Source organism: Notolepis coatsorum (assembly GCF_963971535.1).
Source record: "Notolepis coatsorum genome assembly, chromosome: 6".
NCBI classification, from domain to species: Eukaryota; Metazoa; Chordata; class Actinopteri; order Aulopiformes; family Paralepididae; genus Notolepis; species Notolepis coatsorum.
Window position 1 is genome coordinate 134,639,923 of NC_140170.1, and position 27,012 is coordinate 134,666,934.

A 27,012-nucleotide genomic window follows, 5' to 3' on the forward strand; every position below is an offset into this window, starting at 1 on the left:
TACAAAATGGCCACTACGGCTCCCCGTTTACATGTGAAGGAGAGGTGTAACAATCAAAGAGGCAACACCGCCCCCTGCTGTAATGTTTAGTACATCACCTCTATTGTACTACAGTATACACAACGTCCTGCAGGAGGCGCCCTCACCCTCCCTCACAAGTGCGTCATCACGCAGCACATCACCACATGACGTCAACTCGACGTCTCTTCTCAATAATAAACCACAATCCCCAGAATCCCTCTATACCGGAAGTTATTGTCCGCGCCTCCCTAAGGTCCCGTGCCAGCCACCAAGAGTAGCAACACGCGATACTCCCCGAGAGTTCAATCATGCTACATTGTTAGCCCAGGTAGCTTAGCATTTTAGCCTCGTTAGCTCAGTACTGCTAGCTCCATTAGCCTAGTTTAGCCACCACCATAACTTCTCCTATACGGCCCATTATCCTGTTGATTCGAGCGGCACAACACATCGCGACGTCTGCACAACCCTGTTATACCCCGCAACATAACTTTAATCCTATTTAGCCCCAGTTTACAGAACATTATCATTATCTTTATTCCAGTTCGCTCGCCCGTTTGGCCCCGCCTGGCCGAAATACACAGTATTTTAAATCCAACGCTCCCAAAAGCCTAGACGTTCCTAGTGACGTCATCAGCTCCCAAAACTCCGCTTATTTTGATACCTACCACATTACATTTAGACCTTAATACCACAGATTAAAAAAATGTCAACGAACTTCACACATCATTTTGGTTCCATCACTCTCGCCATTCATTCAATTCACTCGATATCGCAACACAGCGTCCATACGTTACTACTGTCGTCCTCGCGGCTAACGCAGCCAGCTAAATAAATGCCCCGTCCCACGGACAGTGTTATGGTTTCTCCGCTGCCGTTTTGGTCACTAGAGCTTTATAATAATTCAAAAAATACATTGGCATTCACTCAAAACCTCTAACACACATCCATCCAAACATATATACTTAGCAAAACAATGTCCTATTCATAAGCATACTATTCATTTGGCCACATTCATTCTAAGCGCATTTCCTACCCTAAACCTCGCCCATTTCACACAATTCTTTCCTATGTTCTAATTACAATCAAGCGCAGTTCCTTCATCCAAAGTGCTCTATATTCCAAGATCACGTATTTTCACCCCGCTATACCCCACCTCTCTTTCCATCTTCATATCGTCACTCTGTGGAGAGTATTTGTAGGCCACTTGTCGGCATTAAGTGGTTTGTTTGTCTCGCCAATCCGTGCTCACCGTTCTGACCACAAACCCCACTTTTACGATTACATCTCTCCTCCAAGAGCCGATACCTTCCTAGATTCAATCAAAAGGTGAATCTTAAGCAGATGATGTCGGATCACGTCCTAGACAGATTCGCGTGGAACGTCTTCCAACGTTCGTCTGCCTTGCGCGCCGAGTCTAAAAGAGAAGCTTTGCTAAGCGGACTGGCATGAAAATACCCTCCTGGTCGGCGCGATCTGAACTAAATACAGACATCTATATCCTCTCTTTACTGGTAGTCACAATACTGTTCGATGAAGGGCTTGAAAATCCACAATGGTACTCTTATTCCCCCGTCAGCCGTTTCCCAGAGCGGGGCCCGGTTTTGACGAGTGAAAACAGCGCCTCATTTAACCTGTTCATCAACCAAAATTGTCACTTATCCCCAGACCTTCAATTGTTTATAGCGTTTGGTTGCTTATAAAATCATTGCCCTTCATTCTATTCATGTATTCGTTCAATTCTTGATCCCGCCTCTCCTTAATTACATTAGTGCCGATTCTACCTAGCATAGCCTTGCCACATCATCCCATTGCACCTCCTAGGTATTCTAACCGAACACCCCTCAATACCCTAACCCATTTAAGTGCTGCGCTGGTGTGCGGCCGAGACCAGAGACAGGTTGTGAACCCTGGTCTCCGGTGCCCTCCGACATCAACCCATTTTTACTCCAATAGCATTCACTTTTACCCATAGCAAAACCCTAATTTGAGACCGCTCGACCTCCACCCAATTCAAACGCATCTCTATTACTTACCTATAGTCCCGCTGTCCTCGGCTGCTGAGGCGAAGATTTTAACAGTCGCAGAGGCATCGATGATGGGGAGAGAACCTCTCGGTGTCATTGAGAAGTGGCTGCCGTCGTCTTCAACCGGCTTTGGTCGAATACAGCACGGGTCACGGACCAATTGAAGTATCTCTCTCTTCATTTATATCTAGTTCTGTGATCGTATAGTCTTTACCCTTCTCTCTGCATTGTTTGTATTTCAGGTGTTCGGTTCTATTAAGGAAAACGCAGACGAGGTGTTCTGAATAAAACAAACTGGTGTGTTTATTCCATTCTTAATAAAACATCTATGAATCAAACAAGTACAAGGTCTTCATTTCATATCTAATCGTCTCTTTGGTGAGCGGGCAGTTGTTCCCGTTCTGATCGGTGGATGGTGGTGTTGGTCTCGAGTTGTCCATGACAACACGAGGCTTCTCTTTGTGGTTGGTGGTCGCCAAGGCAACCTTGGTTTCGGATCCTCGGCGGTTTGGGAGCGCTTGATCTCGTCTAGGCTCGTGGAGTCTGGCTCCCCTGCTGCGAGGCGATCGTCTATCATCGTCTGTGTCCCTCGCTCTGTGCGTGTCCGGCTCTGCTCTCGAGTCTCCAGTTTCTCCAGTCTCCAGCGCTCTCCTCCTGTCCAGGTCTGTGTGTGTGTGTCCGTCTCTCTGTGTGTCCCGGTGCTGTTCCTTTAACTTCTAAACCACACCTCCCAGCGCATCGTCGGATGACGCTGCCCTAGGAGGCGTCAGCCTATCAAATCAATTTGAAACCAGCTGGTCTTTCTGAGGTCAAGAAAGGCTTGCCCCCTTTGTATTTCTTTAAGAGAACTAAGTTTATACAAATTAGCCTATTGGATTCATTATTTTACATTTAGAATTAGCAAATCAAGTCATAATATTTTAACCCAAACACATGGACACTTTTCTTGACAATGCTAATGGTCGTCTTGGCTGAAAACAGTTTTAGAAGTCATTTCACCACATGTAATTTGATTTTCACAGTGTAGGACAATTTTCTAGTCTCCATGAAACACCACATTTGCAAATGGACTAACCCTTAACCTCTGATATTTACCAATTAAATGCATTCTTATTGTTTTATTGTTATCCTTATAGTTTTAAGAGTTATGTCCATATTGTAACTCATGAAATTGCCTTATTTGGGAGTTTCATCCTACTGGTGGTATTTCTATTCTAAAGTAATCTGTAACCTTGTTTTAGCTCTATTTGATCACTAAGTATGTTGTTCAGTATTAACATTAATGTACAAACGATGTCTTTGTATTTGGTTCACTTATTGTCAACTTTTCATGCCTGCCAAACCTATTTATCTAATGTGATTTTGTATGACAGCTCACTTTATAGTTAAGTATGCTAGACGCTAACGCTGTGGCGTCCTTGACGAAGACGGACAGGAGCACTTGGATTGGTCCCCTGGCGCGGCTCACGTTGCGCCTGTCTGCTCCCGGCTGCCCTTGGGGGGGAAGGACGACGGGATGGGTTAATCGCAGATACGCATTGTATGCATGGTTCGCATGTGTGCCAAATGGTGACCTCGGAGCAGGTCCTAAATTATTATTATTATTATTATTATATTCAACTCCACTTTGCTTTTCCAGCGTTCAATGTTAATCATGTTTGATACCTAACTGCATGTTTTCTGAAACTTTCTTGCTTCTAAACTAACCTGTAATCTATATCTATAATACTTTATTGTTTAACTTTTTATAGTATTAAGCCTAATCTCTCTCTGCCCAGGCTGCTTACCTCCAGCACTTCCTGAAGGGCCCAGTTGGTCCGGCTAAGTCAACAGCACTCTGACCTCAACTGTATTTTCAGTTGGTTCCTGTTCTTCAAAGATATTATCTCTTCCTCTTTTATCTCTTACCAAATAGGTTCGCCCCTGGGGGAAATGGGTCATTTAAAGTAAGCTTTTGTTCTTGTTTAGCTAGAGTAAATATCACTCCTTCCTGCCCATCTCAATATAGTCTTGAGGGGTCAGTTTATGACCTTAAAGGTCAGCCACCTGGTCGGGGGAGTCACTGTGTCTCAACCTCTTTAAGCCTGGTGCCACAGAGGACACCAACATGGGGTTTCCTGTGGCCCTTCTGTCAAATCAGCATTTTCGTCTAATATTATTTTGTACAGTTCCATTGATATTTTCACATGTTTGATCTAGATAATATACGACATTAGCCATGTAATAATTGACCTTCACTGACGTTTAAAACACCTCGCCGAGGCGGCTCGGTATTTTAAACTCTGTGTCGGTCAATTATTTTGCGACAATGACCTCGTAGCTATACATTATCCCTTACTTAATCCCTGTGGGGAAATTATTCTCTGCATTTAGCCCATCCTAACCACCCAGGAGCAGAGGGCAGCCACAGAGAGGCGCCCGCGGACCAAATTCTGTTGTAATGCCAGTACCTCGATCAAGGGCGATGGCAGGAGTGAACCTAGCATGCATTATCTTTGTTTCCAGAGGAAACCTGTAACGTTCTGGGTTTCTGTCATCTTCTAGGACGGGAAACCCTACTGCCCTTCTGGAGTACTTCACCCTGTTCTATGTTTGCACTGATTGACTGTCACCTCTGGTTCGCTGTCACTTATGCTGTCACTAATTGATGCGTGTGGTATGTCAGGAATGTGGCTATATATTAATCTCCTGTTCTCTGTCTCTTTGTCGGAGCTTCAAACAGACCTGCATGCAGTCGGCTACAGGACAAGTGCTGGACCCTCTTGTTGCTGTTATTATGATTTAGTATTCTTCCTTAAATTTATTCTCATTTGACGCTTGGCGTCTTTCTTGTTATCGTTACTTTATCCTTGCTCTGGTGATTCTTACAATAAAAAGAACACACAATTCAAGAAGAGCAACCACATCTCCGTCTCCTTCTTCCTTCTACAATTGGTACTCAATTCCTACCTGGCATCGTAACAGAAACCCACACAAACATGGAGGGACATCGAAAGCCACACAGACCAGTGGAGGTTATTCCATGACACGTGAAACACAAATTCACTCATAATTCATAATTATTATTAATTTACATATATATATATATATATATTTTTTTTTTATTATTATTATAATTATTATTTTTATTAGAAATGTTTTCCTCTGTAAAAAAATTCCAGTGAATTGTCTTTTTTCTTCAAAAATGGCCAAAAGTGACAGCTCTGAGCTCTCTGATCAGGCCTGCAGTCAGTAATGGCTAGCTGTCAATCACTCAAGTGCAACTTTCCCTGCACGGGTTGATCTTTTTATTCTATTATCCAATCAAAATAGGCTATTTGAGTCATCTAAGCCCTGCCCGTGCAACTTTGCGCACGCTACTCACGAACGCGGGTTGAATGATTGACAGCCCTGGGCGGTCTGACACTCAATCAGAGAGGAGCTGCGAGACATGGCATAGACCACTGCACTTCCGCGTTACATGGAGCTCGTGAGGAGGAGGGGGGCGGGGGGACGAATGCGCTGCCTTCCCCCCCGAACCTCCCATGAGCTCAAAATACCGGAAGTGGTGCGGTTTACACTTTCCATGGGATAAAAGAACGTGTCTCGACTCGAGTCGGACTTGTCACGATGGAGAAGCTGCAATATTCAATGGAAGATGAGATCGGTCACTGCTTTGGCTGTTGTGTGGTGAGTGCATTTAAAATATATATATATATATTTGACAGTGATTATGAATTCATTGGCCCGCTGTGGCCTTGCATGTGTAATAATAAGGTAGCCCCAAGGACCACATGAGTCGCGGCAAGCCTTGCTTGCGTTTCTAATCAAATATTAATATCGCCACGGGGAGGGGGGGGGGGGGGGCATAATCCCACGGGACAATGGGATTGACCGATATGTTTACCAATATTCCAATGTACAGTTTTGCTGTACCATTGACTCAGAATGGTCTGTTTTATTGAAATCGTCACAGCAGTATAGTTTGTTTATACTTCAGAAGTATGATATTTAAACATGGTCCCCAAAATGAATGGAAGCGAATGAGGAGCCTGACACCTGGGAGGAATGGGGGTGTTGCAGCGTTGGGGATGTTTAAAAAATATTATTTAATATATAATATAATATAATAATTTTGTGCTTCACCAAGAAATTTGGTCAGCAGCCGCCACTGACACAGACATAGGGGGACATGGAAACCCACACAGAAAGGCCCCTCAGTCCGGTTCCACCCCAGGACCTTCTTGCTGTGAGGCATCAGTGCTGCTAACCATGGCGCAAAGCTAATTGATTGATTGAAAACTTTATTAACAGATTGCAGAATGGGTACGATACACAATACACAATCTTTTTTTGTTCTACTGTTTCTCCCCATTTTCTATTTTTCTCCCTTCCCCAATTTCGTATTGTCCAATTCTACCCCTCCCCTGTCTCGAACGTTGTTAGGCCATGCCTCCCACAGGTCGGCTGCAATGTGGACCAAGCCTTGCATCACGTGTCCCCTCCGGTACACGAGGAGGCAGCTGTCGCATCTTTTCACCTGTACAGCGCGATCTCTCAGCGGCAAGGGTCTGCGTGGGAGGGACACGCCGCCCCCGTTGCTTCCTGATTCTGCTGCGCAGGCGAACCAACCGACCTGTAGGAGTCGCTGTCTACAACGTCCGATCCCCACCCACCAGCTTCCCACCCCCTAATACTGCCAATTGTATTAGTATGAACGACCAGCCAAGCTGGTAGCAACGGCGAGAGCTGGGCTCGAACCCAGCATCTCCTGCGTTGGTGGCGAGCGCCTTGCCCACTGCGCCACCTAGCCGCCCCAATACACACAATTGTTAAGGGGATGCAGACCAGAGAAAGACTTTCGTCTTGTTTACACCAGGGTCCCCCATTTTCAATTCATCGTTTATGAACATTTATGACATACAGATAAACAGTACTGTTACATCCAGACATTTATGGCATACAAGATATACAAATATACAGTACTGTTTAAGAGACAGAGTTTCTAAAAGAGAGTATATACATTTGAGGGGGAAGAAACTTTATACAATGGCATGCAAATTTCTCGATTCTGATTGGCTGAAACAGTCTAGTTAGACGTGGTTATTTCTTCATTTTTTTTTCTACTTTTTCTCCCATTTTCAATTTTTTTTCTCTCGTCCCAATTTCGTATCGTCCAATTCTACCCTCCCCTGTCTCGAACGCTGTTTGGCCATGCCTCCCACAAGCCGGCTGTAATGTGGACGAAGCCATACATTGCACGAGTCCCCTCCGGTACTCGAGGTAGCAGCCGTCGCATCTTTTCACCTGCACAGCGCAATCTGTTCCAGCGTCGGGGGTCTGCGCTTTGGAGGGACGCCGCCCCCGTCGCTTCCTGATTCTACTGCGCAGGCGCACCAACCAACCTATAGGAGTCGCTGTCCACAACGTCCGATCCCCACCCATCAGCTTCCCACCCCCTAATACTGCCAAATGTATTAGTATGAACGACCAGCAAAGCTGAATGCAATGCGGAGAGCTGGGCTCGAACCCAGTGTCTCCTGCATTGGTGGTGAGCTCCTTGCCCACTGCGCCACCTAGCCGCCCAGACGTGGTTATTTCTTATAACCCACACTCGTGATCCCAGAACCCGCCCACAACCGAATTACAATCACTCCGCCGCCAGTTCGACTTTTTCATAGGAAAAGCCAAGATGGCGGACAATAATCTTTACGAATGGATGTGTTGAAAGCGTCATAACGACTAATTCAAAAACGATTCTGTCACGGAGAATGTGTTAGTTTCTTACACAATGTTGGATTATGTAATTGGTGGGTCATGAGTAATTGTGGAACAAAATATAAATCGCGGGAAGTTTGTTGTTATTTGCCATTCGTCAAAAGGACATGCATTTCACTGTTAACAAAATTTTCAAGACATTAATTCCATTAATTGAAGATTTATTGAAAAAACCATCCGCCAGAAAAAGTAGTTATCAAAAAAGAAAAAAAGAGAAGTTGCCTCCATGTGGAAGCAGCTCGGAAGTGCATTCAACTGTTCTCAGTAGGACATCCAACCAACTAACACATCCAACTGTCTTTCAACTAAGACATCCAACCAACTAACACATCCAACTGTCTTTCAACTAAGGCATCCAACCAACTAACACATCCAACTGCCTTTCAACTAAGACATCCAACCAACTAACACATCCAACTGTCTTTCAACTAAGGCATCCAACCAACTAACACATCCAACTGCCTTTCAACTAAGACATCCAACCAACTAACACATCCAACTTTTCTTTAGTTTTTAATTATGAAGTTAGTGGTTGTTATTGGAATGATTGATTGATTGATTGAAAATTGTATTACCAGATGCAGAATGGGTACAATACAGTACGGCTCAATACACACAATTGTTAAGGGGATGCAGACCTACTTTCTATAGAACTTCATTCTTATATGCTTCTATTGAAAGTAGGTAAAAATAAAATTTGCAATTAATCAATCAATCAAATCGCGCGATTTTTATTTTGTTCTACAATGACTCATGACCCATCAATTACATCATCCAACATTGTTTAAAGGATTAAGACATTCGCCGTGACAGAATCGCTTATTTAGTCGTTATGACGCTATCAACATATCCATTTGTTAAAGATTATTGTCCGCCATCTTGTTTTTCCGAAAAATCCGCACGGCGGAGTGATGTGATTCGGTTGTGGGCGGGTCCTGGGACCAGGACCGTGGATTGTGCCAGATACATACGTGTAAATGGACTGTTTCAGCCAATCAGAATCGAGAAATTTGTTGTATAACAATAAACACACATAAACTGGAGACACAAATGGCACAAAACGACACAAGAGGATTATGGCAGGGGCTGAAGACAATAACTGACTATAAAGTCAGCGCCCCCTCAATGGGGAGCGACGACGCCTCCCTCGCGGACAAGCTCAACATGTTCTACGCTCGGTTTGGTGTAGACAGTGGCGCTGCTGGCTCTCCGGCTAGTGACGTCACTGGCGCGCCGGCTGTTGTGGAGGGGGGGGGGCAACCGCGAGGGGGGGGGGGACGCTCTCTCGTTGTCGGAACACAGTGTGAGAAGAGCATTTATGCAGGTGAACACCAGGAAGGCTGCTGGCCCAGATGGCATAACAGGACGTATACTCAAGACCTGTGCCAACCAGCTGGCCCCTGTGTTCACCGCCATATTTAATCAATCACTGGCGGAGTCAGTGGTCCCAGCCTGCTTCAAGATGTCTACCATCATCCCTGTGCCGAAGAAACCCTCCCCAGCATGTCCAAATGACTACAGACCGGTGGCACTCACCTCTGTGGTCATGAAATGTTTCGAGAGGCTGGTCAAGGACCACATTTGTGCCTCCCTCCCCAGTGATATGGACCCTATGCAATTTGCATACAGGACAAACAGGTCCACCGACGACGCGGTCTCCCAGGTACTGCACAGCACCCTCTCGCACCTTGACCGTCAGAAGGGGGGCTATGTGAGACTGTTGTTCATTGACTACAGCTCAGCGTTCAACACCATAGTCCCCACCAGACTGGTGGACAAGCTGATCGAGCTAGGTCTGAGCTCCGCCCTGAGCGCCTGGGTACTGGACTTTCTGAGCGAAAGACCCCAGGCGGTCAGGGTGGGGGGTCAGACCTCCAACACCATCACCCTGAGCATCGGGTCCCCCCAGGGCTGTGTTCTGAGCCCCCTGCTGTACTCACTCTACACACACGACTGTGTGGCCAAGTTCAGCTCAAACTCCATAGTGAAGTTCGCAGATGACACGGTGGTGGTGGGGCTGATCTCGGACAACGACGAGAAGGCCTACCGGGAGGAGGTTGAGGTACTGGAACGCTGGTGCCAGGACAACAGCCTGCTCCTGAACATTGGTAAAACCAAGGAGCTGATCGTGGATTATAGGAGAGGACAGCAGGAGACGCACACACCACTGATGATTAACGGGGCTACCGTGGACAGGGTGAGCAGCTTCAAGTACCTGGGGGTCCACATCTCAGAGGACCTGACATGGTCAACACACATAGACACAGTAGTAAAGAAGGCGAAACAGCGTCTCTACCACCTGAGACAGTTGAGGAAGTTCAGAGTATCGGGAAAGATACTCCAGTCCTTCTACTCAGGAGCTGTAGAGAGCATCCTGACCGGAAACATCACTGCCTGGTATGGAAACAGCACGGCACAGGACAAGAAGGCCCTACAGAGAGTGGTGCGCTCAGCCGAGCGTACCACGGGTATTGCACTACCCCCCCTGCAGGTTCTATACAACAAGAGGTGCAAATCCAGAGCCTGCAGGATAATGAAAGACCCTCACCACCCCAATAACAGCCTGTTTCAGCTGCTGAGGTCAGGCAGACGCCTGCGAACCCCAGCTACTAGGACAGAGCGGCTTAGGCTCAGCTTCTTCCCCCAGGCCATCAGAGCCATGAACAATGAACATTGAGTGCTCAGAACATTGAACTGTCCACACACAAGCACACATGAACACACACACGACACGCACACTGTGCACGCTCACACACGAGCAGCCACTTAACACTTTAACATGAGCGGGCACACACTCATGTCGCACACACGCACACTTATGGCCAAAGGAAAGGACACTTTAAATTAGAATAACAGGAACAGTGTATTGCACTACCAAAGCTAACTAGCATGTCCCATATGCTCTGTAAATAACTATGTACAGATACCGAGATGTCACTCCATGTTACCTGCTACCTGTTACTGCACAATGTTGTTTTCTTCTTTTGATTCTATTATATGTACCACTGTATTGCACATCGTTGCGGGCAAGACCACCCGCATTTCATTGTATACCTGTATGCCGTGACAATTAAAACTCTTGACTTGACTTGACTTGACATTAATTGAAGATTTATTGACAAAGTAGTTCCCAAAAAAAAAGAAGAGAAGTTGTCTCCATGTGGAAGCAGCTCGGAAGTGCATCCAACTGTTCTCAGTAAGACATCCAACAAACTAACACATCCAACTGTCTCTCAACTAAGACATCCAACAAACTAACACATCCAACTGTTTTTCAACTAAGACATCCAACAAACTAACACATCCAACTGTCTTTCAACTAAGACATCCAACAAACTAACACATCCAACTTTTTTTTTCTTTTTTTTTAAAACCTACTTTCTATAGAACTTCATTATTAGATGCTTCTATAGAAAGTAGGTAAAACAAAAACAAAAAATTCTTTGCCCTATAGGGGAAAAAAATTAGTTTTCTTTGCCCTATAGGAGGGATTATGTAAGGGATAATGTATAGCTACGAGGTCATTGTCGCAAAATAATTGACCGACACGTAGTTTAAAATACCGAGCCGCCTCGGCGAGGTGTTTTAAACGTCAGTGAAGGTCAATTATTTTGCGATGATGACCGAGTAAAGCTATACATTATCCCGCTTATTACATGGCTAACTTACTAACAATATACCTAATTCATTTGACAAATCGCAGTTGTTCTGTGGCTCTGTCAGCCCAAATAAAGTGATTATTATTATCGCTGGCAGCCCGGCAGGTGTGTCTGATTGGCTGCACTGAAACAGTGTTTGTCAGTGGGCTTGATTGCGAACAGCTGCACACAGCGGTCATTATTGTCCCACAGCGGTCATTATTGTCTGATAACTGACCTCTGACGCGCGCTATTGACCAATCACAAGCAAGCATTTCGGCGAATGTGAAAACGCCATGTAATAATATTATATATTTTTTTAAACCTACTTTCTATAGAAGCAGCTGGGATGTGCGCTGTTTTAAAGCCCAACTTGCAGGTTAAACCCTACCGATCAATTATGGGTAGTTTACATCATTGGTATATAATTTCATTATTTATTTTTTTCCATTTGACGCCGGAAATGCCACTCAGAAATGGTTAAAAAGGTCCACAAACTAATAACATGCACGAGCAAATTAAAAAGCTTATCAGAGCTATCAGGGCCATGACGTCACATGGGGTATCTTTCCCCTACTTCTGATCCACTACAAGGAGTTTTGATGAGTGCAGAAAGCTATTTCCTTGATCCAAATGGACGCCTTACAAGACGCAAATGGGTTTAATGGTCGGAGACTTTGATGGACCAGCTACAACTGATTGAAACAAGGTAGTTATAATGTTTTTAATGTCGTAAAAAAAGAACTACATTTACCACGCAGCCTGTTGTTCAGTACAGCAGCGCTACTGGTCTGTGGGCTGTCGCCTTATCCCCGGGTCATAGTATCAAGCTGGCTATATGGCTCTGGCTAACGTCGTTACCCCGCTAACGTTAGCATTGTCTACTGTCGTGCATGTAAAAGAGTTTTGGGAACGAGTAAAATGTGTAGGTCCTCTTCTCAGACCTGTGGGGCAAAGCACTGCTGCACACACCATTTTAAATCGGGTGATGTTAGGAGTTTCGAGAATGCTGGCTAGCAAGCTATGCGCCCCGGCATGTTGATACGATAGTAGCCCCTTTAGCTCCACTCGGTGCATCAGTGACGATAGCTATTAGCTAATTAACGCTACAAGCTCAAACACCTTATAACTACTACTATTGTCGTGTCCATAAGTTCCCTGGCATAATACTTGTGAGGACAAAGGTATACAAAGAGGAGAGAACCATTTTAAATCGGGTGATGTTAGGAGTTTCGAGAATGCTGGCTGCTAAGCTAAGCTACGTTAGCTAACTTAGCTAGCTTCTAACGGTGTATACACAATATGTACAACGACACAATGATTTTCATTATTACAAATATGGTAACGTGGTTGTGGCTTTTACAAATAGTGGTTAGCTTTAGAGATGGATGCTATGATCATGGAGCAATAGTGTTGTTAGGTGACCGTGAAACAGATACATTTTCATTCATTACTCCTCGGCTAGTAGTAGCAAGGCTCTCTGCCTGCCACTAGCTGTGTGTGACTCTCAGAGCCCCCTGGTGCCCTGCACCTCAAGTGACGTCAGCATTTCGATTACACGCGCACGTTATGAACCATTGATTAAAATATCCACGTGCGTGGTGATTGTGTTGGGCAGACAAAATGTTTGATAAAAACGCTAAAACTGGCTCAATTTCAATATTTTTTTTCCTTCTTCATGAAAGTCACCGTTGGCCTAGTCCACATTGTTTATTGAACAAAAATACAACCTGCAAGTTGGCCTTTAAGTGAACGTGGATTATTAAATTGATTGATTGCTAATTTTATTACTGTCCGCCTTGTTTCCAACTGGTTAAGCTTGGCGACTCTTTCGAAGTCGCTCTCTTTCGAAGTTGGTTAAGCTTAGAGTTTGGAATTCAGGGCTTGTGGTCTATCGCCCTGCTCTAAAGACAAACTCTCGAAAGAGAGTGACTTCGAAAGAGTCGCCAAGCTTAACCAGTTGGAAACAAGGCGGACAGTAATAAAATGTGCAATTAATCAATCAATCAATTCGCGCGATTTTTATTTTGTTCCACAATGACTCATGACCCACATTGTTTATGTTTACCAACATAATCCAACATTGTTTAAGAAACTAACACATTCGCCGTGACAGAATCGTTTTTCATTTAGTCTTTATGACCCTATCAACATATCCTTTCGTAACGTTTACTGTCCGCCATCTTGCTTTCACTTCTAAAAACTTGCACAGCGGATTGATAGTAATTCGGTTGTGGGCGAGTCCTGGGACCAAGAGCGTTGGTTATAACAAATACCCACGAGAAATTTGCATGTCATTGTATAAAGGCCCATTATTTACCTCTATTGCTCTGACCAGATTGTCTATCTGTTGTTGATGTGGTATTGTTTTATTGTTTAATTTCTGTTTTAACTGTCGAATTCGATGTTTTAAGCAGCTGTCTTGGCCAGGCTTCCCTGGAAAAGAGATCATTGTGTCTCAATGGGACTGACCTGGTTAAATAAAGGCAAAAAAGAATTAAGTGTTTCTGATTCAAAATGTTTTACTGTTTTTATTGATTGAAACACACATACATATGTTTGTGATTGTCATACATACACACTAGGGGTGTAACGGTTCACAGAAGCCACGGTTCGGTACATACATCGGTATTGGTGTCACGGTTCGGTACGAGTTTGGTACAACAGGAACAAAATATTTATAATAATTATTATATATTTATAATAATAATAATAATAATAATAATAATAATAATAATAATAATAATAATAATAATAATTAAATATAATCATATTCTCTTAAATTATGTTTTTGGTAGATTTTTTTTGTTTGTTCTACCGGGCAGTCCGGTAGAGAGAGAGAGACAGAGGAAGAGCGGGAGACAGAGCGGGGAGAAGACATTCGGAAAAGGACACCGGGATCGGGAATTGAACCCGGGTCGGCCGCTTCGTGACGCAGTGCGTTACATGGGTCGCCACTTGGGTGCCCAAATATAATCATATTCTATAGGCTTGCCGTGGTAGTCAGTGATACTGGTGTCATTCTGTGTTCAGGCATCCACTGAGTAAATTAATTGCCTACTGCCCCCTTAACAACTTATGCAACAACTTAGTTTCAGTTTCACTTTCACTAGAGAGGATTTAACTTAACGTGAAGCTGAGACTGAAGAAGACTAGAGAACAGATGACATGTTACACAACAATGGCAGAGGATCTATCAATATTTTGGATTTAAACACAGTAGCAGCAACTGGAGAGGATCAGTCCAGAAAAGTATGTAGTGCTTCTTTTTTTATTTATTTTTTTAGCTGTGCCTGTGAGACTAAGTCTGCGAGAGAAAGAAGCGTGTGTGTGTGTTTCCATTGGTTAACATAATTGGGCGAACAAGAAAACTAAAGAAAACTGTAAAATTGTAATGACCCTGCTGTGTTAAAAAAATAATTCATTCATGGTTTTGTTTTAGGGACACCTAGGCTGTACTAGACTAGTAAACGGGAGGGGAGGAGGGGAGAAACGGCCCAGTGCAGAGTGTCAGTGCGCGTTGTTCTGTCCGCTTGTCATCGATCGTGCCTTTCTTTACAAGCTTCAGCGTTTTATTCATCATCTACATTTGGCCATACAAGCTTAATATTCAATGTTAAAGATCAATCTAAGCCAGTGTAAAGTAAAGTAAAGATATTGAGCATAGATTTGTAAAATGTGCCACCCTAGTTTCACCTAGTGGTATGAGACGTATACTTCGTATGGCTGCGCGTACCGCATCGTGACACACCCGTAAATTTGCGGGACGAATCCATGCACCATTACACCCCTAAAACACACATACACATGACCTGATGATGGCGCGGTCAAGGCTAGTCGCCGTCTGGTTAGCTCCCCAACGATTGTGCGTACTCTTTGTTATTGTGTTTATTTTAAGTTCTTTTTTTATAGACTTAAACTCCGGCCTGAAAGACGGGTTTAACAACACTTTTTGCCAAAACTGGCCACCGGAGATTCGACGCAAAGACAACAACAAAGAAGACAATGGCGGTGCGATCTCCTTACCGGCCGGCGATCCCATCAATTCTGCTGGCAAATGTCCGTTCGCTGGAGAATAAGATGGACGATCTTCAAGCGAGGGTCCGCTTTGATCGAGACATGAGGGATTGCAACATCATGTGTTTCACGGAGACATGGCTAAAAAAGCAACAACTCCTGATCACATCATCTCGGATTCCTTCTCCATCTTCCGAGCGGACCGTACAGAAGAGTCCGGCAAGAGTATCGGCGGGGGTGTCTGTCTCCTGACCAACAACAAATGGGTCAGCCCCAAGGAAGTAAAAATACTTTCTCGTTCATGCTCGCCGGACCTAGAACATCTGTCCATACAATGTTGCCCATTTTACCTCCCCCAAGAATTCACCGCCATAATCATGACGGCGGTGTACATTCCACCACAAGCGGATACCGCCAGGGCCCTGGCGGACCTACAGGGACATGTAAACAAACAACAGATCAAGCACCCAGACGCAGCCATGATCATAGCTGGCGATTTCAATCAGGCGAATCTGAAGAAAGTGATGCCAAACTTTTTTCAGCACATCGCTTACACCACCAGGGGAGGAAATACGCTTGATCACTGTTACACCCCGTTTAGAGCCGGTTACAAGGCAGTACCGGCCCCTCCATTAGCTAGAGCAACGAGCACATCTGATCACAACTCCATCTTGCTTATCCCTGCCTACCGGCAGAGATCACGTGACACGACAGGTAAAGAAGTGGTCCGACCAATCAGAGGCCACGCTACAGGACGCACTTGATGACGTAGACTGGCTGATGTTTCAGTCGAGCTCAAGTGACGTCAGTGAGTTCGCTCAGGTTGTTGTTAGCTTTATAACAACACTAGCAGATAGCATTGTACCCACGAAAAAGGTTCGGGTCTTCCCGAACCAGAAACCGTGGGTTGACAATACTATCCGAGTGGCCCTGAATGCTCGCACCACTGCTTATAACCTGGGCAGAGCGTCAGGAAATATGGACGAGTATAAGGCTACAGTCTATACTCTGCGCAAGGCTGTAAAGCTTGCTAAGAAGACATATGCTGACAAGATGGAGGCACAAATGGCCCAGAACGACACAAGAGGTTTATGGCGAGGACTACAGACGATAACTGACAACAAAGTCAGCGCCCCCTCAATGGGGAGTGCCGACGCCTCTCTCGCGGACAAACTCAACTCCTTTTACGTGCGGTTCGGTGCAAACAGTAGCGACGCTAGCTCACCGGTTAACGACGTCACTGACGCACCGGTCGTCGTGGGGGGGGGGGGGGCATCCGCGGGGGGGACACACTCCCTCATTGACGGAACACAGTGTGAGAAGAGCATTTATGTGGGTGAACACCAGAAAAGCAGCTGGCCCAGATGGGATAACAGGATGGATACTTAAGTCCTGTGCTAACCAGCTAGCCCCAGTGTTCACCACCATATTTAATCTATCCCTGGCTGAGTCCGTGGTCCCTGCCTGCTTCAAGGTGTCCACTATAATCCCGGTACCAAAAAAATCCTCCCCAGCAGGTCTTAATGACTACAGACCGGTGGCACTCACCTCTGTGGTCATGAAATGTTTTGAGAGGCTGGTTAAGGATTACATTTGTGCCTCCCTACCCAGTGATATGGACCCTTTGCAATTTGCATACAGGCCAAACAGGTCCACTGACGATGCGGTCTCTCAGGTACTACACAGCACCCTCTCTCACCTAGACAGCCAGAAGGGGGGCTATGTGAGACTGTTGTTCATTGACTATAGCTCAGCGTTCAACACCATAGTCCCCACCAGACTGGTGGACAAGCTGATCGAGCTGGGTCTGAGCTCCGCTCTGAGCGCCTAGATACTGGACTTTCTGAGTGAAAGGCCTCAGGCGGTCAAGGTGGGGGGTCAGACTTCCAACACCATCACCCTGAGTATCGGGTGCCACCAGGGCTGTGTTCTGAGCCACCTGCGGTATTCACTCTACACACATGACTGTGTGGCCAAGTTCAGCTCTAACTCCATAGTGAAGTTTGCGGACGACACAGTGGTGGTGGGGCTGATCTCTGACAACGACGAGAAGGCCTACCAGGAGGAGGTTGATGCACTGGCACTCTGGTGTCAGGACAACAGCCTGCTCCTGAACATTGGTAAAACCAAGGAGCTGATCGTGGATTTTAGGAGAACACAGCAGGGGACACACACACCACTGTGGATAAACGGGGCTACTGTGGACAGGGTGAGCAGTTATATTATCGTACTTGGCCATCGCGTCCCGCTCTTAAGCCTATCGAGATATACCTCATCTCATGTACCTATTGTACTCCATCAACGAAAAAAACAAGTACACCCACACCTGCCGGGTCCCGCCCCCATGGCGGCGTAGCCTATAAGACAGTAGGCATGGTCACCAAACACTTCCTCTATTTTCGTTTCCATCATAATGGTCGCAGTGCACCTTATGTAACTAGTAGTTATGAAAATATCAGAGAAATTGCGTAATTTTGAATGCTTACCGGAGGTTTGCTTACCCCTGGAATCTTCGGGGCATGTTTCAGCGACACGTCGGGCCTATGTTGATGTTTCCTCGTCTCACGGCAGCAGGCCAAGGAGCAGCGTACAAGGTTTGGCTATCGAGCCGGCTTGTACAAAGGTAGGCCCTGTGTCATCAGGCATTAATGTCGGTATTGGTAATGCTGTGGAGTATGTTGCGGCGCCAGGGCCGGGGTGGCTTGGTGAACGTTCCACTGCAGTGGACGTTTTCCTGGCGATCTTGGAGCACGCTGCTAACGCTAATGCTGCTAATGCTACTGCTAATGCTAATGTTGATGCTGAAATGGGTCGTTGTTCTAATATTCCCCGCCGCGGGATACCGCTTTTCCCTCCTCTTGCCCGTTTCATTGATGAAGGTCATTCGGTTGCTAATGTGGGGGGTTTCGCTGAGTCTTATTTACCTTTTTTACGGGTAAAAAGGCTAACAACAGGGTGCAGGCCGGGTGTACCGTGGCTACGTAGCCAGGTAGCTTTGTTCCTGTGCCCCGGCAGGGATGAACGATGTCCCACCCGGCCGATGCTTGAGAGCGAATCGGCTCGGAGGGTGGCAGTTTGGACGGATGAGTGGTATACTGCTGCAGGATGGTTTGTGCCAGTGTTATGGCTCAGCTGGCTAGTTTCCTATCCACATTGGGGTATGTTTGGTTGGAGCACTCTCCTCTTGGGGAAGAGGATAGGTTTTCTCTCCTCACGACTCCTTTTTCCACAGAAAGTCTTTTTGGTCATTCTGTGGAGGCGCAGGCGGTTGTTGATCTCGGTCCCACATCGCCTCACGCTGTGCAGCCAGAGGTGGGAGCACGGCCTCGTCAACGACTGTGGCGAGGCCCTCGACAGGCGGCCATGTTTCCCCCGCCAGTGGCGCCCTGGGCGGAGAGTCAACAGGGATCCACAAGGCCGACAGCCTTGGCGGCCGAGGGATCGGCCATTTTGGGTGTATGCGGCTTGGATAAAACAAGTTGTTGTCATTCTGCCGCGAGCAGCCCGCTCCCCGTTCAAGCCTCTCTCTGTTACCCACGGAAGCGGGGCTCTGATCGTTTTCCTTTGGCTGCGGGCCGCAAACCTTCTTTGAAGCGCATGCGGCCCCATTCTTCACTTCTCATGGGGACAGGGGCTGACACCCAGTTGATGGCTGAGCCTGGGTCTGTCCGTGAGAATGTTGTACTGTCGCGTGGCTCCTGCACCACACGTTGTGTGATGGATGAGCCTGGTGTTACAGCTACCACTAGCTACAGTGGTCAGCAGGGGGACTCGAGGCCTCTTCTGTTGAATGCACAGCAAGGGTTACCCCGGCCTCGCCTTCGCCAGGCGGGGTATCACGCTGATGCCTCCCACTCCCGTGAGAGCGGCAGTGGTCTGCAAAGAAGAGGCGAGCGTGATTTGGGTGATAGCAATATCACTACAGGGCTTCGGCGTGTAGGAGCCCATGGGGTCCTCATGCCTTGCGTGTCTAGCTGCGGAACAACTCCTCAGCATGCGCTATAGGGGTGTTCAGGGGGGGGTGTGTGTCAACCAGTTTAATGACAGCTTCTCCCGTATCAAACCGGCCCTTTCTGTCGGGGTCCCCCCTTGGGTGCGTCGCACAGCGGGAGGGACCGGGCCAGCTATCTACTGTTCCTTGCGGCCCAGCGTCAATTGACGGCGGGTGCGCTGTGGGATTATTTTCACATATGGCGACAAGAATGCCGTTTGGGGGGGGGTGGATAGAGAGAACGTTGAAAGAGGGGCTTGTGTTGCAGTTCGCGCAACCCCACCCTCCGTTCTCAGGTTTGGTGCCGACCCTATTGTCAGGGTCAGAAGCAGTGACAGCCCTGGCCGACGAGATCCAATCTCTGTTGGCGAAGCAGGCCGTCGTCGTGGTCCCGAGAGAGGACGCGATGTCAGGCGTCTACTCCCGTTATTTTCTGGTACCCAAGAAAACAGGGGGGGTCAGACCTATACTGGATCTGTCCACGTTCAATCGGTTGATTGCAGCGAGACCATTCAGGATGTTGACCGTCAAACTCCTTCTGCTTGCTGTCAGAAGGGGAGACTGGTTCACCTCCATAGACCTGAAGGATGCGTATTTTCACATCCCGGTTTTCCCTCCTCACAGGAAGTTCCTGCGGTTCCTGTTTCAGGGCGTAGCGTACGAGTACCAGAGGTTGCCGTTTGGCTATTCTCTGGCTCCCCGCACATTCACCAAGTGCGTAGCGACTGCGCTGGAGCCTCTACGTCGTCGGGGAATACGGGTTCTATTCTATCTCGACGACATTCTACTCCTCAGTCGTTCGGAGGAAGTTGCCAGGTCTCATACCAGGCTGGTGGTGGAATTCCTCACCAGGCTGGGTTTTGCTGTGAACTGGAAGAAGAGTACACCTCTTCCCAGTCAACAGGTGGAGTACTTGGGCTTGACGCTGAGGTCGAGACCCATGATTGCAACCCTCTCGGAGCAGCGGAGGGTGTCTATCCGTCACACGCTCGGGGGTTTCCGTCTGGGAGGGATGGTCACGGCGCTGCAAGTGATGCGTCTGCTTGGTATGATGGCATCTGCTCACACGGTGGTTCCTCTTGGCCTTCTCTTCATGAGGAGGATACAGGGGTGGTTTTCCTCTATGGGAATAGATCCGGTGAGGGGCAAATGGAAACGGTTGACGGTTCCTTTGTCGATATGGGGAGATCTCGCCCATTGGAGGAGGCTGGGTATCCTCACCATTGGGGTCCCCATGGGCAGCAGGCGCTCACACGTCACAGTCTTCACCGACGCTTCTCTCACGGGTTGGGGATGGACGTGTCGGACCCACGCAGTGGGGGGCAGCTGGACGAAGGTTCATGCTGGCCCCTCCTCCTGGTCCTCAAACGGTTCGACCACCTGGTGGTAGGCGAGCACGTTTTGGTCAGGACAGACAGTATGATGGCAGCGGCGTATATCAACAGGCAGGGTGGGACTCATTCCATCCGCCTGCAACGGGTGGCGGTCGAACTTTGGCTATGGGCATCTCGCAGGCTGCGCAGTCTGAAGGCGCTCCACATCCCTGGGGCAGAGAATGTGGGCGCGGATATGATGTCTCGGGGCGGTCCTCGTTACGACGAGTGGGAACTCCGCCCCGACATAGTCAGACAGATCTGGGATTGGTTCGGGGAGGCCTCGGTAGATCTGTTTGCGAGCCGACGCTCTCACAAGTGCCCCTTGTGGTTCTCGGTCAGTCGAGCAGATCATCCCCCCTTGGGGGTGGATGCCTTCTCGATCTTTCCATGGCCGCCCGGTCTTCTGTACGCCTTTCCTCCTGTACAGCTGTTGGGTCAGCTGTTGGAGCGGATACGGAGGGAGCGCAGGATGGTGGTCCTGGTCGCGCCGGACCGGGGCACGGCAGTGTGGTTCCCGGTCCTGATCCAGCTACTGGTCGCTCCACCTTGGGTTATTTCTTGGTCGGCGACGGCCCTCTCGCAGCAAAACGGGTCACTGTTCCAGTACCCGGTGTTGGGCCAACGCCTGTTGGTGTGGCTGGTGGGAGGGTAAGTCTGGAGAGGATGGACCCTTCTGTGGTTAATACCATTCGGAATGCGCATGCTCCCTCCACTGTCACGCTTTATGCGGGCAGGTGGCGTATGTTCCAAGAGTGGTGTAAGGCGGGGGGCTGGGACCCAGTCTCCTGCCCCCTGGATACTGTCCTTAGCTATCTCCAGTCTCTCCTTGGTAGACTGTCAGCTTCGACGGTGAGGGTATATGCGGCAGCTATATCCTCCTATCATGAGGGGTTTGAGGGGAATGTCTTGTTCAGCCACCCTCTTGTGAAGCATTTCCTGCTTGGCGCTCGACGCGTTAAGCCGGTGCAACGCTCTTTGGCTCCGTCTTGGGATCTTCAATTGGTCCTCGTCGGTTGTCCTTGGCCCCGTTTGAGCCGCTCGGGCAAGCACTGTTGGGACTGCTGTCTTTCAAGACCGCGTTCTTGCTGGCCATCACCTCCGCTAAACGCGTGAGTGAGCTCTGTGCTCTTTCGGTACGTCCAGAGTGCCTGTCTTTTCGTTCCGATTGCGGTGCCACTCTGCGGCCTAATCCTGCTTTCGTGCCTAAGAATATCCGGAGTTCCTTCCGCTCCAGGGATATTGTGGTTCAGGCGTTACGTCCGCCTCCTCACGCTAGTGAGTTAGATGCAGGCCTTCACCTGTCATGTCCGGTCCGTGCTTTGGGAATTTACCTCAGCCGTACTCAGGACCTCAGGGTTACCGATCAGCTTTTTGTCTGTCACGGTGGTTCTCGTGCCGGTAAGGCACTATCGAAGCAGCGCCTGTCCCGTTGGTTGTGCGAGGGCATTGCCCTCTGCTACACGTTGGCTGGGCTGGATCCCCCTGGGGGCGTCAGGGCGCATTCCACTCGTGGGGTGGCTGCCTCTGCCGCTCTCCTGGGTGGGGCCTCGGTGGAGGACATCTGTGCTGCAGCTTCATGGTCCTCCCCGGGCCCCTTCTTAAGGTTTTACCTCATGGACATGACCGGGGGTTCTGTCTCCCAGGCGGTTCTGGGGTCTGTGGCCTTTCCTGCTTCCCGTCCTTTGGTAGGGTAGCAGGAGTGTGTGGGTATGGGCCACAGTGTGTTAGGGCACACGTGGTTCCGCCTGTGCTGTGTGTTCAAGGGGTTCTAGTTCCCTCTTGCTCGCACTCAGGTGGAGTTGACTGCGCCCCCCCTTCATTAGGAAGGATGGGGTGACGGGGCTCCCCAACCCCTTTATGTGGGCTTACGGGTCCTCAGGGGGTACATTTGTCGGGCCTCGCGTCCGCTCTACCCCATATCTCGATAGGCTTAAGAGCGGGACGCGATGGCCAAGTACGATAATATAACGTAAGGTTATGTATATAACCTAGTTATATGAGTACTGGCTAAGCGTCCCGCTCTTAAGCGGCCCTGAGTTCCCTTTTGAGGGATCTTTTACTGGAAACGGGATTTTTGGCGAGGAAGAGTGTTTGGTGACCATGCCTACTGTCTTATAGGCTACGCCGCCATGGGGGCGGGATCCGGCAGGTGTGGGTGTACTTGTTTTTTTCGTTGATGGAGTACAATAGGTACATGAGATGAGGTATATCTCGATAGGCTTAAGAGCGGGACGCTTAGCCAGTACTCATATAACTAGGTTATATACATAACCTTACGCTTTAAGTACCTGGGGGTCCACATCTCAGAGGACCTGACATGGACAACACACAGACTCAGTCATAAAAAAAGGCGAAGCAGCGCCTCTACCACCTGAGACAGTTAAGGAAGTTCAGAGTATCGGGGAAGATACTCCAGTCCTTCTACTCCGGAGCTGTAGAGAGCATCTTGACTGGAAACATCACTGCCTGGTATGGAAACAGCAAGGCACAGGACAAGAAGGCCCTACAGAGAGTGGTGCGCTACGGGTATTGCACTACCACCCCTGCAGGACTTATATAACAAGAGGTGCAAATCCAGAGCCTGCAGAATAATGAAAGACCCTCACCACCCCAACAACAGCCTGTTCAAGTTGCTGAGGTCAGGCAAACGCCTGCGCACACCAGCAACTAGGACAGAGAGACTTCGGCTCAGCTTCTTCCCTCAGGCCATCAGAGTCTTGAACACTGAACTCTCCACACACAAGCACACATGAGAACACACACAACACACACACTGTATACGCTCACACACTAACAGTTACTTTAGCACGAACACACACACATGCACACACATGTTGCACACGCTCACACTCAACGGTCACTCAAGGAAAAAATAAAGAACGGGAGTGGTTCTTGTATAGTAAATAGATGGATATAGCAAGATAGCATAAGGATATAGTATAACTGTAGATTGTATAGTATAGTATTGTATAGTTGTTACGAAGGATCAGATTAAACCGAATATATATACTTATTGATTGATATATATTGCATAATATTTGTATATCGTTTGATATCCCTTGTGTATTCCTTGTACATATACACGGAATATCCCTTTAGCCTAGTACAGACCATAATATTTCATTCTCCTATTGGACAGCGGTCCACCAGGCGCCATTGCCATACCTCCAAGGTCTGGTTCAAAGTCACCGCCGGGGACTTGCCTGGACATGAACGGTTCTGCGCAAGGATATGAGACAGGAATAAAGCTGGTACTAGTTTGTTCACCTAACGTATAAATACGGCGCAGGTGAATACAGAAGCACTTAGTCTAAGAGTTACCCAATAAGTTGAAGCCTCACCCACGATACAACATGCGGTGAAGTATGGCCTGTTTGGCCCCAAATAGAGCATTGAGACCGCGTGCGAATTAATAACTGAAGTATCAGAGTTTAACGCTGTACCGTCGAGTTCGACTTATTCTATTAAGTCAGTAATAGTCTATTTGTGTATAGTGTATCGTGCGGCTACAGTTCTACAGTGACCAGCATCACCAACGTTTCCTCGTACCAGCTAGAGTGCTTATCCAGGCTGGGCTGCTTACCCTGGCGCTTTCACCCGAGGGGCCCTAGACGAGGACCGCGTGGATCATGTACACTGGATAACCTACCGACGACTGCATAGCCCTTTTCGGCTGGATTATATTTGCTTTTGGTCCTGTAATTGATGGAGCGGAGAATCGCCGACACCCACAATTGTGTGGGATTTACCCTGTGAGGAGCCACGTCGAGCCCGCCTCTCAGACCACTGAGGCCGGCTAGCTTTCTTCCATGCGGAGCTGCATGCTACGGAGAACAGCTGTATTCGTCTGCGGATCAAGAGATTATTGCACTGTCTCCTGTACTTGGAGTCTCTTTATCATCGTTGACCCAGACTCTACTACCGACAAATCCTCTCCCCTTGCTGGCTTACGACCGGAGGGACCCTACCAGTATCTCCCGCTATATTACCAGAGTACCATAGATATAATTCCTAAGATTCAGGTTGTATTATTATCTCCTGCGTAATATGAGAATGGACATACGTTATTGATTTGCCTACGCACATTCCTTTGCCTTATAAGCGCATCCAAAGTAAAGTATATTATGTACTATCATTGCTGCTAATAAATACTTAAATCCAGTTTTGTGTGGAACCGAGTCATTGTGGGAAGTGTTCATCATAAGATACCTGTGTACTGTATGGCCAGTAGTAATGTACATAAGACGGTAGTGGTTTAATGATACCATACTTATCAATACAGTCAGGGAATTGTACCCCTCAGTTACAATAGTAGTGTACATAAGACTCAGTGCCTCATCCGTAGCTAACATTGTATTGCACTATCGCAGGACCTTAGCATGTCTTTTACCATGCTTTTTGTAAACTTTATGTACATTATACCTGTTATGTCTTATTCTTATTACTTGTATTATTGCACAAATGTCTTATCTTATTACTTGTATTATTGCACAATCACTGCGGGCATGACCTCCCGCATTTCACTGTATGCTTGTATGCCGTGACAAATAAAACTCCTGACTTGACTTGACTTGACTTGATCACACACATACACACCGCTATGTCCAGGTCCACGCGGTGTCGGCTGGCGCGTACTTTCTCCAGTTGGCGCTGGGCCTCCTCTAGAGCCTGGGACTTGCTTTCCATCTCCTGCCTGAGCTCCTGCTGCTCCCGCTGGCTATTGAGGATGTATTGCTCCTGCTCCTCCTGGAGGGCCAGCAGGGCCTTCATCTTCTCCTCCTCCTCAGCCAGCAACCTGTGAGATCAGAGAGGAGCAGAGAGCATGCAGTTATACTGGCCTATATAGCCAAACCACATTAACTTTTACAATCCTGTACAGAAAAAAGTTTTCTTGATCTTGCGTCTATGGCATGTTAGCTATCTTGCATATATTGTGACTGTCCAATCTTTAACTGATAACTTTACAGTTCCTGGGTCAACTCCACAGAGCGGGACCAGTGAAGATGGCACTGGCATGGAGGGCCCTGACTGGCATGAATAGCATGTGAAAATCCAGTTTCCCCGACACATAAAAATTTGCTTCTTCCAGGAAACCGTGGAGTCTGTACTCCTCTATGGCTGCGAATCATGGACCCTGAAGCCCACCTTGCAGAAGTCTCTGGACGGATGCTATACCAGAATGCTGTGCGTGGTACTGAACATCGATCAAAGCAAGCATGTAACCAACAAGCATCTGTACAGGGGACTACCAAGGCTTAGCGACAAGGTGCTATCCAGGAGGATGCAACTTGCAGGTCACTGCCACCGACACCAGGAACTTCAGACTAGCAAGCTAGTGCTCTGGGAGCCAACACGTGGGCGCCGACCAAGAGGACGTCCCACGCCAACATACGTGGACATACTGAGGAAGGACGCAGGTGTGGAGAGCTCTACAGAATGGCCGGATGTATGGAGGATCAAAATGATTGGAATCTCCGCTGGCGAACCCATCTGAGGACGACCAAATTAATTTACAGTGGTGTAATTTACATCACCTACAAAAAGGAGAGCGGGGAAATCCAGCAACCGTTGGGGTGGCCAACCAGGGGCGTCCATTTGGTATGGCAAGGTATGGCACTCGCCATACCTTGGCAATTTTTTTTTTTTTTTTTTTTTACAATTTTTTATGTTGATTTAGAATTCGAATGTCAACATTATGAACGAAGCTTCGAACTATTTGGTACAGCCCTAGCATGTTTTGATATTGTCAATTATCTCACTTTTACTAGGTGACTTTTGCTGTGACTAACTGAAATATGCCCCAAAAAAAAGAAAATGGACATAGGGAAGTTTTTTTTTATCAAAGGGCAGCAGAGACAAGTGATACAGGGACACAGGTAAGGTCTGGCTTAGTGATTATAATAGTGCAGTTCAGCATTCAGTAACCCATACTTTTTGTGAATGTGTTTTTGATACTACATTCTGTTGAACACACACCTCAAAACCGTACCTAAGGAAAATTGGCTCAATTGCAAGAAAAGTAATACAGTTATGATATTACATTCTGCATAATTCGTATGCAAAATATTGTGGTTCCCTGCTTTAGTCTGTTGACACATTTCTATACTAAAAATGCTTGTGTAGTCCTGTGTCATACCTAAATGTCATATAACTGAATTGTATAGAAACAACTCACCAAAAGTGACTAT

At 47.4% G+C, this 27,012-nt stretch overlaps 1 protein-coding gene across 1 annotated transcript in view; it reads right to left on the minus strand.

Annotated features, from left to right (window-relative positions):
* The window catches only part of LOC311230437 (differentially expressed in FDCP 6 homolog), a 132,401-nt gene that overhangs the window by 16,290 nt on the left and 89,099 nt on the right, over nt 1–27,012 (minus strand). Inside the window, exon 10 of the mRNA XM_084316708.1 lies at nt 25,421–25,619. Within this exon, the coding sequence (XP_084172834.1) occupies nt 25,421–25,619 (199 nt within the window). The remainder of the gene's footprint in view (nt 1–25,420; nt 25,620–27,012) is intronic.